Source organism: Trichechus manatus, unplaced genomic scaffold (assembly GCF_000243295.1).
Source record: "Trichechus manatus latirostris isolate Lorelei unplaced genomic scaffold, TriManLat1.0 scaffold00210, whole genome shotgun sequence".
Classification (NCBI taxonomy): domain Eukaryota; kingdom Metazoa; phylum Chordata; class Mammalia; order Sirenia; family Trichechidae; genus Trichechus; species Trichechus manatus.
Window position 1 is genome coordinate 2,858,156 of NW_004444146.1, and position 15,302 is coordinate 2,873,457.

Genomic DNA, 15,302 nt, shown 5'->3' on the forward strand with positions numbered 1-15,302 from the left:
ATATATATATATATATATATATATATAAAAAAAAGAACCTGGAGTATTTGTTTAAACTGGAGTGGACCATCATAAAAATGTGGGAGAGAACATCTGTTTGAAGCAAAGAGCTGGAGCAGAGGCCAGAAGTAAAAGTGCTTGGGAGGCTTCTCTAAGTTAGCTATCTTCTAATTGGAATACTGTACCCCTAGGAGTATGAATGAAGAAATGATGAAGTAAAGAACAGATGATTTCAAAGGGTGGCTTGAGGAGACAAAGAGAAGTATAACGACATGTGCAAATACGTGAAGTTAGAAAACCAAAAGGGCAGAACAGGCTTAGCATTTCTCAAGCTGAAAAAACTGAAGAAAAAATTTAAACCTCAAGTTGCAATTTTGAAAGATTCTGTGAGTAAAATATTGAACGACGCAGGAAGCATCAAAAGATGTAAGGAATACACAGAGTCACTGTACCAAAAAGAACTGGTCAACATTCAATCATTTCAGGAGGTAGCATATAATCAAGAACCTATGGTATTGAAGGAAGCAGTCCAAGCTGCACTGGAGACACTGGTGAAAAACAAGGTTCCAGGAATTAATGTAATGCCAATTGAGATGTTTCAATAAACAGATGCAAGGCTGGAAGCGCTTACTTGTCTATGACAAGAAACTTGGAAGACAGCTACCTGGCCAACTGACTGGAAGAAATCCGTATCTGTGCCCGTTCCAGAGAAAGGTGATCCAACAGAATGTGGAAATTATCGAACAATATCATGAATATCACATATAAGTAAAATTTTGCTGAAGCTAAATCAAAAGTGGTTACAGTAGTACATTGACAAGGAACTACTAGAAATTCAAGCCAGATTCAGAAGAGGACGTGGAACAAGGTATACTATTGCTGATGTGAGATGAATCTTTGCTGAAATCAGAAAATACAAGATGTTTACCTGTGTTTTATTGACTATGCAAAGGCACTCAATTGTGTGTATCATAACAAATTATTGATAACATTGCGAAGAATGGGAATTCCAGAACACTTAATTGTGCTCATGAGGAACCTGTACAGAGACCAAGAGGTAGTCGCTCAAAAAGAACAAGGGAATACTACACAGTTTAAAATCAGGAAAGGTGTGCGTCAGGGTTGTATCCTTTCACCATACTTACTCAATCTGTATGCTGTGCAAATAATCTGAGAAGCTGGACTATACGAAGACAAACGCACCATCAGGACTGGAGGAAGATTCATTAACAACCTGTGATATACAGATGACACAACCTTGCTTGCTGAAAGCAAAGAGGACTTGAAGTGCTTACTGATGATCAAAGACTACAGCCCTCAGTATGGATCACACCTCAACATAAAGAGAACAAAACAAAAATCCTCACAACTGAACCAATAAGCAACATCGTGATAAATGGAGAAAACACTGACGTTGTCAAGGCTTTCATTTTACTTGGATCCACAATTAATACCCATGGAAGCAGCAGTCAAGAAATCAAATGACGTATTCCATTAGGCAAATCTGCTACAAAAGAACTCTTTAAAAGTGTTAAAAAGTAAAGATGTCACTTTGAGGACTAAGGTGTGCCTGACTCAAGCCATGGTATTTTCAGTTGCCTCATAGACATGTGAAAGCTGGACAATGGATAAGGAAGACTGAAGAACTGATGTCTTCAAATTATGGTGTTGATGAAGAATACTGAACATACCATGGACTGCCAGAAGAACAAACAAATCTATCTTGGAAGAAGTACAGCCAGGATGCTCCTTAGAAGCGAAGATGATGAGACTTCGTCTCATATACTTTGGACGTGTTATCAGGAGGAACCAGTCCATGGAGAAGGTAAGGTAGAGGGTCAACGAAAAAGAGGAAGACCCTCAACAAGATGGACTGACACAGTGGCTGCAACAATGGGCTCGAACACAGCAACGACTGTGAGGATGGCACAGGATCGGGCAGTGTTTTGTTCTGTTGTACATAGGGTCACTATGAGTTGGAACCGACTCAACGGTACCTAACAAGGGGAATACAGGAATTCTTTCCAGGGACTAGCAGGCATAGACACTCTTAAAAGGGATCAATTTCCAGATCCTCAACTTCCATATAAATTTCTCGCTACAAATCACCTATCTGAGAATGTGCCTGGGGTGCCAGTTCCCTATCTCATCTTTCACAATTTTTTTCTCATTTTATAAAAGACTAGCATACACACCTACCATACGGCCCTGCCGTTCCACTTCTATGTATCTACCCAAGAGAAAAAAATATATATGTCCACACAAAGATTAGTATATAAACGTTCACAGCACCTTTATCTGTAATAGACCAAAACTGGAAATAACCCACATGTCCATCAACAGATGAATGAATAAACAAATTGTGGTATGTTCACAGGATAGAGTATCACTCCACAATAAAAAAGAATGAACTACTGATACCCGCAACATGTATCAAAAATTATGCTGAGTGAAAGAAGCTAGATGAAAAAGAGTACATACTGTATGATTACAACCATATAAACCTGTAGAAAATGCAAACTAATCTATAGTCACAAAAAGCAGATAAGTGGCTGTTTAGGGGTGGAGGGGCCAGAGTGAAGAATTTCAAAGCAAAAGCAAATGTTTGGGAGTAATGGATATGTTCACTATCTTTTGTTTTATTGCTTGTGGTGATGGTTTCACAGGTGTGAAAGCTTATCAAATTGCCCTCTTTCAAATTGCACTTTTAATATGTACAGTTCAATTATACTTCAGTAAAACTGTTCTTTCAAAAGGTAAAACAGAAAAATGTTTGTGGGTTTCTTCTGGGAAAGAAGGGGAAAATATGAAGGATAAAATGTAGAATATATTTGCTCCATATCAAGTTTCTTTATCACCACATCTTCCACCACCCTTTAGGTTTGACCATGCCTACTTCTTTCTTCCCATCTCCTGAATCTCTGGGGTTTTTTATTTGATCTAGTGATGAAATAGGATTTTACACAGATTTTGTTTGGCTTCTGGGATGCTCAAATAGAGACAAGTTATATCATAACTGTTACCTAATATTACAACAGCTGCTAAGTTCAGCTCTCATATCTCTACTCAGAATGCTAAGAACCTTTAACTCACTTCCTTTGAGAGACCAGGAGTCCCTGGGTGGCACAAACAGTTAAACGCTTGACTATTAACTGCAAGGCTGGTGGTTTAAACCCATCCAGAGGCTCCTTGGAAGAACGCCTGGTAATCTATTTCCAAAAGGTTACAGCCTTGCAAATTCTATGAAGTTGTATTCTGCATACATGGGGTCACCATGAGTTGAAATCGACTGAGGGCAACTGGGTTTTTTTTTTTTTTTTTGGCTGAACCTTTAATTGATTTCCACTGAGAGACTAACCATAGGTAGATTAATTCAACATGGGTTTTTTTAATAACCAGATAAAAAGTAGAAGTACTAAGAATAAAGCAGCTATTTACACTATACATTTCTTTCTAACGGTATTCATTAATCTGATAACAAAGTCACAGAAATTATGTTAATATGGTATGACAATCAAAGTAATGTGAACAAAGTACGTTTTAAAAAAAAGGAATTAATAAAACAACGATAGAGTTGGATTCTAAAAAAGCCAACTATGACTTTGCAGTTTACTTAGAAAAAACTATTTCAGGGTGGTGAGGCTCAACCAAGAAAATAACACAAAGGCACTTAGTACTTTGTGTAGCCTATGAGTCTAATCCAATAGTCCACCTAGCTGCAAAATTTAGTTAATGCATTAGAATTTTTTCCCTATTAAAATAACTAGTGCTGGGAAAAAAATTACAAAAATCATCCAATTGTTTTGACATCAAAGACTATGAAGCACTTAAAATTCCAGGTTCTGAAAATAACTGCTTCAGTCAAAATCCTAAGGTCAGTCAACAGTAAAACAAAAATATTTATCTATACATATGCTTATTTGTGTGCATATATAAAAGCACACACATACATATATACACACACTTCATAATCCTGAGTCCTATGAGTTTATGAACTCACCAATTTTAAGTCTCCACAACTGTTGGCAATACAGCTTTCTTCTACCAACTCATTTACTTTCTTCTCTAATTGTCTAATCTTTTCCTCTGGACTATTAAAGAAAAAAAGAAAAAAGATAATTTAAGTTATTCAACCACTAATAATATGGACTAAAATTTAATTTATTTCTCATATTGTCCATTATGTGCCTTTAAACTTTGAGAACAGGTCATAGATAAGATAAATGAATAAATGGCATTCAAACAAATGTAATGTTTTTAAAACTGCATTATATAATTATTTATAATAATTATAAAAATAACAAGAACAAAAAAATAGTAACAGCAGTAATATGTGTTCTCTTAATTTTTCTTCTTTGAAATGCCATTTTTAAATAAGTGTATCTTATTTTACTCACAACCCCATGTGGTCTTCAAAGGAATCAATACTGGCATCATAAAAATTAAATCATATTTTCAAATTCAATAATATTACAATGAAATTGCTCAGAACACACATTGTTCTTAGAATTGATTCTATTTCTAGTTCCAAAAACTAGGGATGATGTTTTCTTGCTGACACAAATTTTTAAAAACATTTAAGAAATACGTATTTGGAAAATAAAAATGTACACAACAAAACAATGGCATAACAACTTGCATACCTATCTTCGTTTTTGGCTTCCAAAGGAGGCGCAGGCCCCCTTGACTGACCAAGCGGGTCAAACGCAGAGCCTGAGACACAATTCAAGAGTTCACATTTGCAATCCAGGATAATTGAACAAAATATGAAAATATGAATCCCTGTACAAGTTATTTAATTTACCAATTAAATGGTTTAAATTATCAATTTATTAAATGGACACATTTATTATAACTACAGAAACATCTTGTATAATGAGAAATTGGTAACACTTTCAACATACATAAAACCACTGAAATAAAACTTGTATGTTAATATGTAAAAACAAAAATGAGATACTATCTCAGAATTTACTTTCTCCCCCTCAGTGACTGACTCCTATCATGAACTGTAAATTATCAATAATCTGAGTAATAGCTAGGTATAGGCTTTTTAATTTTCCTCAATGCTACAGTAAACATTAATTTTTGTCACAATAATTCTACTTTAAAATTTATTATTTAACTTACATATTAAATACTATTTCCACCTTTACTTTTTTTATTGGGCTACAATTTATATTAAATGCACAAACTTTAACTGTACAGTTCAATACATTTTCACAAATTACATGCTAGTGTAACTATCGATCCAAATAATATGTATAACATTTTCATCATCCCCTTTCTTTCTTAATGGTGCCCAAATAATAGTGCATCTTATAATCAGTGGCATCTAGACTTGATAATAAATGGTAATAATATTTATACATGCACAAACAGTGAAAAAAAATTAAAAGATCTGGAAAAAAAAAAGTATTAGTAGAGATAGTAAAACAAACCTCTCAAAGCTGCTTTGGTAAAACCAGCTGCTCTCACTGCTGTCATAGGTCTAGTAACTCCATCCTTAAAAGGATAACAATCATTTAAAAATATTCCTAAATAAGATCTACCTCTTATCTACAGTTCTGCACGACACATAAGATAGTTCCAATTTTTAAAACTGATTTTCAATCATTATCTGCCTATTTCTTACTTCTGCATTCTCGTGTATCAGTCCTGTCTCTACTTTCCCTTCCTTCCTACAAAATTTCAATTCCTTGATCTATCAGGGCTCACTCCCCATTTTAAAAGAAAAAAACTGATTAGTTTTTAGTTGACTAAGTCCCTACTTTTGGTTGGTTTCCTCTATGTCTATGAGAGAATGCACAAAAATTGTTGCAAATGACAGCAGAGGAAAACTGGAATCCAGATAACTTCATACAAGCAAACACTCAGTCCTATGCCCATTCTCTAATGAGATTTCATTTGGAGACCTGAGTAAATAAATCCAAAGAGGCTTTGCATCGAAAGATTTAAAACAGCCCAACATTTAGCCCACAATTTAAAGAATTAAGGTCACTATATAAGTAAAATTTTCTTTAACATTTTAAAGTATATTTATAATAAAGGGAAAAAACACTTTGGTAATAATATTCCAAGTCACAAGAAAGGCACAAAATGAACAATCACACTACAACAGAGATACCTGAATAGGTCCTGTCATTGGTCTTCCCATTGATGATGTCAGGGATATCTTGGACTAGTAAACAGATAAGTTAAAAAGATATCTAAAAAAAATTTACCTTTAATTTTACCAGCCAAATTATAAAAGTTTTATTCATGATATTGTCATTCTATCGGGCAGTAAATTTAAATATAATTGTTTTCATTTATCACCTGATGATAAAACAATAAAACTCTGAAACGGGTCAACAAAGTAGAACACACAGCCTTTGTACATGAAGTTTTATTGGAACACAGCCATGCTCATTCATTTACATATTGTCTATGGCTGCTTTCACACTACAAATGCAGAGTATAGTAGCTGCATCGCAGACCACGTAACTCGTAAAGCCTAAAACATGTGGTCCTCCACAGAAAAAGTCTGTTGAACCCTGCTCTAAAATGCCACTGATAATCAAATTTATCATTTGCTCAAGATGGTTAATAAAAGCATATTTCATGTAATACACAATTATTTTATATACAAGGCTACTTTCCTTGCTCACATCAGGCAACTTTATGAAGGCAAGTGCCCTGAATCTGTAGGTGCCAAAGTCATTTTTCTGGCCTTAAGAAAATACCAAAAGGATTAGAAAATGCTATTCTAACTCATTCTTCCATTTTTCTCCCATTCTTCTATTACTTCGTGTAAACTAAAATATTCAAATTGTAGGTAATCTGAGCACAAGGAAAAAGTTTATTACTTTCATGGATTTTTATAGCACCTTTCCTCCAATGATCTCTAATATAAGCAAGATCCAAATATATGCTTCTGGAACATTTTTCTTAAATTTTATTTTTTATTTATTAATTGGTATGTTTTTATTAACAATTGTAAGCACTATCACGTTCAGATAACATCTAAATTCACACAAAATATATAAATGAAACACACATAAGACTTGGTTACAGTATGTAGAAAATGAGATGAAATCATTTAACAAACACAAGGTTTACAAATGGAAGAAGGTTTAAAATATTTTCTAATCTATTTATACAAATCAAAAGACTACAATGTTCTAAGTTTTTAACCAAAGTAGACTTTTACTATGTTTATAACTATCCAAAGTGGAAAATATCAAAGACATGGACTGAAAGATAGCCCAGATAACCAAAATTACTTAGCCTTGCCTAAAGTGAACTTATGTATGAGAAAAATCATCTTACTATTTTCAGCTTAAGAAAACCTACCCCATATCCAGTAGCTATAGGTCTAGTAACTGCCGTGCTTGGTATTTTAGCAGTTATCTTGGGGAGGAAAAGAAACAGAGTTAATAGAATTCAGATTAAACTATATAATAGAAAATTGAAAAATACAGACTTATCAATAAGGGAGCTCAGGTATTTTAAGTACTGAGAAGGAAGCTCACTCTGGAAGTCATTTTAAAGGAGAAAGGAGCTTAAAAATGAACTGAGATGCCAATAATAAAGATTTGTTTTCATGTTCACATCTATCAACTAATGCATTAAACATTTATTATGTGCTTATTACTACCACCAGCAATTAAGCCAAACAATAAACACAGGGTCTGGAATCAGAGAACCTGGGTTTGAACTCAGCTCTCCCTCTACTAGCTGTATTTACTTAATCTGTTCGAACCTCAATTTTCTCATCCTTGAAATAAAGACATACATTGTCCTGCTCATAAAATTATAGTTGAAATCAAATAAGATCATGTACATTAAAGTGTCCTAAACCTGATAGTTGGCAGGCATATTTGTTTGAAATACTTGATTAAAAGATCATCAGCGGAGAAGTTCTACTTTGGGCTGTGGTGGACTACTATTTAAACAACCTTCCCACTAAAAGCAACTAAAAAAGCTAGGACAAAATAGGTTTGACTACATTAGAAAGCCTTCAAGGCAGTGAAGAATTACAAGGTCTTGAGATAAGGAAGAGAAGGCCAGAGAGGTGAGCAGGCATTTGGGCCTGCTCTTCTTGTAGAAGTATCTGTTCATTACAAAGGCATGGCTGAGAAATGGAGAACAGCTTTTGACAGACTTACAGGTATCAAGAGATAAAAACTGGAGTTTAGGGCTTGCCAAAGAAGCTACCCTGGTAAACTTCTGGGCGTAAGACTGGTGTCTCAAAAGGCTACATCTTAAAATTTAAAGGTAAATTAGCAGTATACCAGCCCTCATAAGGGCTAAAGGCCATTTCTCTTCTAGTAAAAGATAAAGAGTTGCATTATCTCATTGAACTTTCTGTAGACAGAAATGCTCTATATCTGCCCTCATAAGGTAGCCACTAGTCACATGTCTGTCGAGCACTATAAATGGCTAGTGCAACAAGTATCTAAATTCTAATTTTATATAATTTAAATGGAAAAAGCCACATGCAGCTAATAGCTACCATATTGGACAGCACAAATCTAGAGCCTTTTATTAACTCTGTAATTTTTCATTTACAATATCTGGCATTCAATCAAAAATAACCAGACATATGAGGAGACAAGACTACTTAACCAAAAACCAAGAGAAACAAAAGACAAAGGAAAGAGATGGGGGGTGGGGGTGGAGGGTGGTCCTTATTATGAAAATAGCAGATACAGACTTTAACATAAATATGCTTAATGGTATGCTTAATGCACTCAACTTCAGTAGACAACTTCAGTAGAGAACTGTAAACTATAAAAAAGTAATAAATGGAGGTTGTAGAACTGAAAAATACTGAAAATAATCTAAAATTCTTGCATTGTCCAGGAAGTGGTAAAAATACTAACTTATATTAGACTTTAATAAGTCAAAGATGAAAACTGTAATCTTTAGGACTAAAAGAATGTAAACTGACCCCATAGGACAGAGTAGAACTGCCGCACAGGGGTTCCAAGGAGCGGCTGGTAGATTCAAACTGCCAACCTTTTGGTTAGCAGCCAAGCTCTTAACCACTGTGCCACCAGGCCTCCATCAAGACAACAGAGAAAGGAAATGGAATAATAAAAACAACCAAGCAAAAGAAAGCAAGAAAGGAGAGAAAACGAAACATAAAAAAGGCAAGAAAAACAAAAAGCAAACAGTAAGGTGGTAGATTTAAATCAAATCAGTAACTTCATTAAATGTAAATAGACTAGTATATACTTCACTAAGAAAATAATACTGTCAGACTGCATTAAAAAAGCAGAACCTAATTATTGCTGTTATTAAGAGTCACATATTAAATATATGAATATGAAAAAATATACACATGAATACGAAAAGATTGAAAGTAAAAAAATGAGAAAGATATACTTTAAAAACAATAGACAAAATAAAGCTTGCATAGTGATATTAATATATTAATTTCAGGAGAGGCAGAGCCAACATGGCACTATAGACAGAAGCACCAGGCCGCCCTTCTGCAGCAAAGTTCCGAAAAACTAAGTAAAACAGATACAGATATCAATACTGGAACCCTAAACATCAAATGAAGGGATAAAGAACTAGATCAAACACCGAATGGAAAAAGAAACTGAAAGAGAACAGAAAACAAGAGAGCTATGGAGCAGAGGTCCCCTGCCAGCTATTGCAGCACACCTTCGCCATCCTGGAGCACAGTCAGCAACAACTCCGGACAGGAAGCATGGGAAGGCAACTTCACAGAGCTCCCAACAGAAGACAGAGCACCCAGTAAACAGAGGTACACGTTTTACTACCCCTCAACCTTCCGCCCTGTACACTGCCTTCACTGCTCCCCAATGTGCCATGGCTGCTTGATCAGAGAGATATTGGCTCACTGCCGCCCCGGGTCCACCCCGCCCCCACTGGCTTCCTCAGTGCCACATTTTTTTTCTCTTTCCCTTTCTCCCTCTTTCTTCTCTCTCCCACCTAGCCCCCGACGCTGCCTCCGCCCCTTCCTGACGGGCCATACTGTGCCATCTGGAGAGAGACACTAGTTCATTGCCACTCAAGTTCCACCTCGCCACCAATGGCCAGTTCCCTCACTGCAATATTTATTTATTCATTTTTTTTTTTGTTTCTTCTCTCTCTTTCCACTTGTTCCTTTTTTTGTTTGTTTCTTCTCTCTTTCCACTCATTTCTTTCCTTTCTCCTGCCCACCACCTCTGCTCATTCTCAACGAGGATTGTCACAATGCTTGGCTAGAGAGCCACTGGTACACAGCCTCCCTGGCTCTGCCTCACCACCACCAACCAGCTCCCACCACATCATCATTTTTTCTTTTTTGCTTTTGTTTCTCTCTCTTCTTCTCTTTACTTTTTCCCTCCCACCTAGCTCCACACATCACATCCTCTCCCCTCCTGCCTGTCTACCCCACCTGCCAAGTGCCATGCTCCTGAGTAGTGTGGGCATGGACCCCACCCCACACCACCCCCTAGCCCTGCCCTGCTGAGCATCACAGCCTGGGCGGAACAGGTGTGGACTTCCATACACCCAGCCTCACTGCGCAGCGCCACCGCCAGACCTACCTAGCTGGCGCCAGTTCATGCCACAGACAAACGATCCATCCTTGCCCCTCCTCACCCCATGCTGGACCTGCCCTGCTGCATCACAGCTGAGCGACTGACTAGTCCTGCCTCTCTGGACAAGGTGGTGAGAACTGTTGTACCCGCGGACAAGCAAGCAACAAAACACGGCCAGCCTGCCCGCCCATGTTTAACCAAATAAAACAAAAAAGCAGGATTGAACAAACAAACCTACAATTGATAAATGAAGAAAATAATTCCTGAATGTCTCAGAGACAGCAGAAAATATAAAAACATATTAAAAAACAGGACACGACTGCTCCAGTAAGCTAACAAAATAAAATACCAGATGACCTTCTGGTAGAAGAAAAGACACTGGAAATGCCTGATTCAAAAAAAAAACCTGTTGCCGTCGAGTTGATTCTGACTCATAGCGACCCTACAGGACAGAGTGGTACTGACCAACAGGGTTTCCAAGGAGCAGCTGGTGGATTCAAAGTGCTAATCCTTTGGTTAGCAGCCAAGCTTTTAACCACTGCGCATCAAGGAACTACCTGATAGGGAATTCAAAAGTCTAAAATTCAGGACTCTGCAAGAATTTAGGAAAGAGATCAAGGAAAACACAGACAAAACTAGGAAAAAATAGACAAAATCAAGGAAAATACACACAAAATCAGGGAAAACACAAAGTAATGGAATAATTCAGGAAAATAATACAAGAACAAAATGTCAAAATAAATAAACAATTGGAAATCATACAAAAACAGCAATTAGAAATCCAAAAGGTAAACAACAAAATTTCAGAAATGGACAACACAATAGAAACTTTTAGGAGCAAATTTGAACCAATGGAAGACAGGATCAGAGAAACTGACGACAAATCCATGGATACCACTTTGAGGAAAAATCAGAGAAAAGAATGAAGAAAATCTAAGAATTATGTGGGATACAATCAAGAGCAAAAATTTGCATGTGATCGGAGTTCCAGAACAGGGGGAGAAAATGGAAAACACAGAGAGGATCACTGAAGATTTGCTGGCAGAAAGCATGACTAATATTATGAAAGATGAAAAGTTGACCATCTAAGAAGCTCAACAAACCCCATTAAGAAGGTTCTTCAGAAAACCCAAAAAGAAAAGTCACCAAGATATATCATAACCACACTTGTCAAAACCAAAGACAAAGAAACAATCCTCAGAGCAGCTCAAGAAAAATGAAAAGACACATACAAAGGGGAAACAATAAGATTAAGCTCTGATTACTCAGCAAAAATTACGCAGGCAAGAAGGCAATGGGATGACATATATAAAACCTTAAGAAAAAAACCCTGCCAACCAAGAATAATATGTCCTGTAAAACTCTCACTCAAATATGATGGTGAAATTAGGATATTTTCAGATAAACAGAAATTAAGGGAATATGTAAAAACAAACCAAACTTACAAGAATTATTAAAGGGAGTCCTTCGGTTAGAAAACCAACAACATCAGACAACAAATCTGAATCCAGGACACAGGACAGCATCAGCCAGATACCATTCTAGGTAATGAACCCTCAAGGAAATGAACCCATCAGAAAACCAGACACATCAATTTGTAAATGCTAATCCAGAACTGAAACCATTCCCGAAGCCCACTTTTCAAGCAAAGACAGGTCTAGAAAAGAAAAAATAACACACGTGAGGAACGTGCTTCTTCGTTCAATCAAATATGAGACCAAATGGGCAGCTCCTGTCTAAAAGCAGGAATAGAAGGCAGGAAGGGACAGGAACTGCACAAACAGACACAGGGAACCCAGGGTGGAAAGGGGGACTGTGATGTCACGTTGTGGGGACTGCAACCAATGTTACAAATAGTATGTGTACAATTTTTCGAATGAGAAATTAACATGAGCTGTAAACGTTCACCTAAAGCCCGATTAAAAAGAAAAAAGAAATCACATAATCATCTCAATCGATGCAGAAAAGACATTTGATAAAGTCCAACACCCATTCCTGATTAAAACTCTCGATAAAATAAGAACAGAAGGGAAATTCCTCAACATGATAAAGGGCATCTATACAAAACCAACAGCCAACATCATACTCAACACAGAAAGTTGAAAACATTCCCCCTGAGAACGGGTTACAAGACAAGGATGCCCTTTATCACCACTCCTATTTAATATTCTGCTGGAAGTCCTAGCAAGGGCAATAAGAAAAGAAAAAGCAATAAAGGGCATCCAAATTGGTAAGGAAGAAATAAAACCATCCCTATCTGCAGATGATATGATACTATATACATAGAGAACCCAAAAGAAAACTATTGGAACTAATACGAAGGTTCAGTAGAGTAGCAGAATACCAAGATAAACATACAAAAATCAGTTGGATTCCTATACGCCAATAAAGAGAACTACGAAAAGGAAATGAGGAAAGCAATACCATTTATAATAGCCCCTGAAAAAATAAAAAAAACTTAGGAATAAATCTAACCAGGGATATAAAAGACCTATACAGGCAAAACTACAAAGAACTACTGCAAGAAACCAAAAGAGACCTACATAAATGGAAAAACATACCATGCTCCCGGACTGGTAAATTCAACATCGTGAATATGTCAATTATACCCAAAGCAATCTACAAATACAATGCAATCCCGATCCAAATACCAATGGCTTTCTTAAAGAGATGAAAAAATAATCGTAACTTTATATGCAAAAGAAAGCATTACTGAAAAAGAAGAACACAGTACGAAGATTCAGATTACCTGACCTCAGAACCTACTACACAACTATGGTAGTCAAAACAGTCTGGTACTGGTGCAACGACAGACACATTGACCAAAGAAACAGAATCGAGAACCCAGATGTAAATCTGTCCACCTACAGTCACCTCCTCTTTAACAAAGCCCCGAAGTCCATTAAATGGGGAAAAGACAGTCTTTTTAACAAATGGTGTTGGCAAAATTGGATGTCCATCTGTAAAAAAAATGAAACAGGACCCCTACCTCACACCATATACAAAAACTAACTCGAAATGGATCAAAGACCTAAACATAAAACCAAAAACTACAAAGATCACGGAAGAAAAAATAGGGTTAATACTATGGGCCCCAAAACATAGCATTAACAGCATACAAATGATAACTAACAATACACAAACACCAGAAGATAAGCTAGATAAGTAGGATCTTCTAAAAATTAAACACTTATGCTCATCAAAAGACTTCACCAAAAGAGTAAAAAGAGAAGCTACAGACGGCGAAAAAATTTTTGGCTATGACAAATCCAACAAAGGTCTAATCTCTAAAATCTACAGGAAAATTCAACACCTTTACAACAAAGAGAAAATAATCCAATTAAAAAATGGGCAAAGGATATGAACAGTCCCTTCACCAAAGAAGACATTCAAGTGGCTAACAGACACATGAGTAATTGGTCACAATCACTAGCCATTAGAGAAATGCAAATCAAAACTATGAGATACCATCTCACCCTGACATTAGTGGCATAAATAATAAAAAAAGAAAATAAGAAATGTTGGAGAGGCTGTGGGGAGACTGGAACTCTTATGCACTGCTGGTGGGAATGCAAAATGGAACAACCATTTTGGAAAACAATATGGTGCATCCTTAAAAAGCAAGAAATAGAAGTACCATATGATCTCGCAACACCATTCCTAAGAACATATCTTAGAGACATAAGAGCCACCACAGGAACAGATATATGCACACTCATGTTCATTGCAGCATTATTCACAATAGCAAAACGATGGAAAAACCGAAGTACCCATCAACAGATGAATGGATAAACAAACTATGATTCATAGACACAATGGAATACTACACAAGAATAAAGAACAATGATGAATCTGCAAAGCATCTCACAACATAGATGAATCTGGAGGGCATTATGCTGAATGAAATTAATCAATCACAAAAGGACAAATACTGCATGAGGCCACTATTATACAAACTCATGAAAAGGTTTACACACAGAAACATGATCTTTGATGGTTATAATGGAGGGGAGGGGTGAGAAGGGAAAAACACTAATGAAACAACAGATAAGTGATGATTTTGGCAAAGGGTAAGACAGTACACAATACTGGGGAAGTCAGCACAACTTCACCAAGGCAAAGTCATAGAAGCTTCATAGACACATCCAAATTCCCTGAGGGACTGAGTTACTCAGTTGAGGGCTAGGGACTGTGGTCTTGGGACATCTAGCTCAACTGACATAACACAATTTATAAAGAAAATGTTCTATATCCTACTTTGGTGAGTAGCTTCTGCGGTCTTAAAAGCTTGTGAGCTTCCATCTAAGACACATCTACAGGTCCCATCCCATCTGAAGCAAAGAAGAATGAAGAAAACCAAAGACACAAGGGGAATATTAGTCCAAAAGACTAACGGACCACAACTACCACAACCTCCACCAGACTGAGCCTAGCACAACTAGATGGTGCTCAGCTACCACCACCGACTGGTATAACAGGGATCACAAAAGAGGGTTCTGAACAGAGCTGGAGAAAAATGTAGAATACAATTCTAACTCACAAAAAAAGACCAGACTTACTGATCTGACAGACCGGAGAAGCCCTGAGAGTATGGCCACCAGACACCCTTTTAACTCAGTACTAAAGTCACTCCTGAAGTTCACCCTTCAGCCAAAGATTAGACAGGAGGCCTATAAACAAACAAACAATAACACACGTAGTTCTACCATGTATATGAAACTAAATGGGCACACCAGCTTAAAAGACGAGAAGGCAGGAAGG

The 15,302-nt window shown here is 36.7% G+C and overlaps 1 protein-coding gene across 4 annotated transcripts in view; it reads right to left on the minus strand.

Moving 5' to 3' along the window:
• The window catches only part of IFT88 (intraflagellar transport 88), a 224,900-nt gene that overhangs the window by 182,574 nt on the left and 27,024 nt on the right, over nucleotides 1-15,302 (minus strand). For 3 of the 4 annotated variants that reach the window (XM_023742461.1, XM_004388399.2, XM_023742460.1), the window contains exons 4-8: nucleotides 7,336-7,392; nucleotides 6,128-6,181; nucleotides 5,442-5,505; nucleotides 4,644-4,713; nucleotides 4,001-4,091 (exon numbers count right to left, since the gene is read on the minus strand). In XM_023742461.1, coding sequence (XP_023598229.1) covers nucleotides 4,001-4,091; nucleotides 4,644-4,713; nucleotides 5,442-5,505; nucleotides 6,128-6,181; nucleotides 7,336-7,392 — 336 coding nt within the window. The remainder of the gene's footprint in view (nucleotides 1-4,000; nucleotides 4,092-4,643; nucleotides 4,714-5,441; nucleotides 5,506-6,127; nucleotides 6,182-7,335; nucleotides 7,393-15,302) is intronic. The other variant, XM_004388400.2, reaches the window with a different exon arrangement.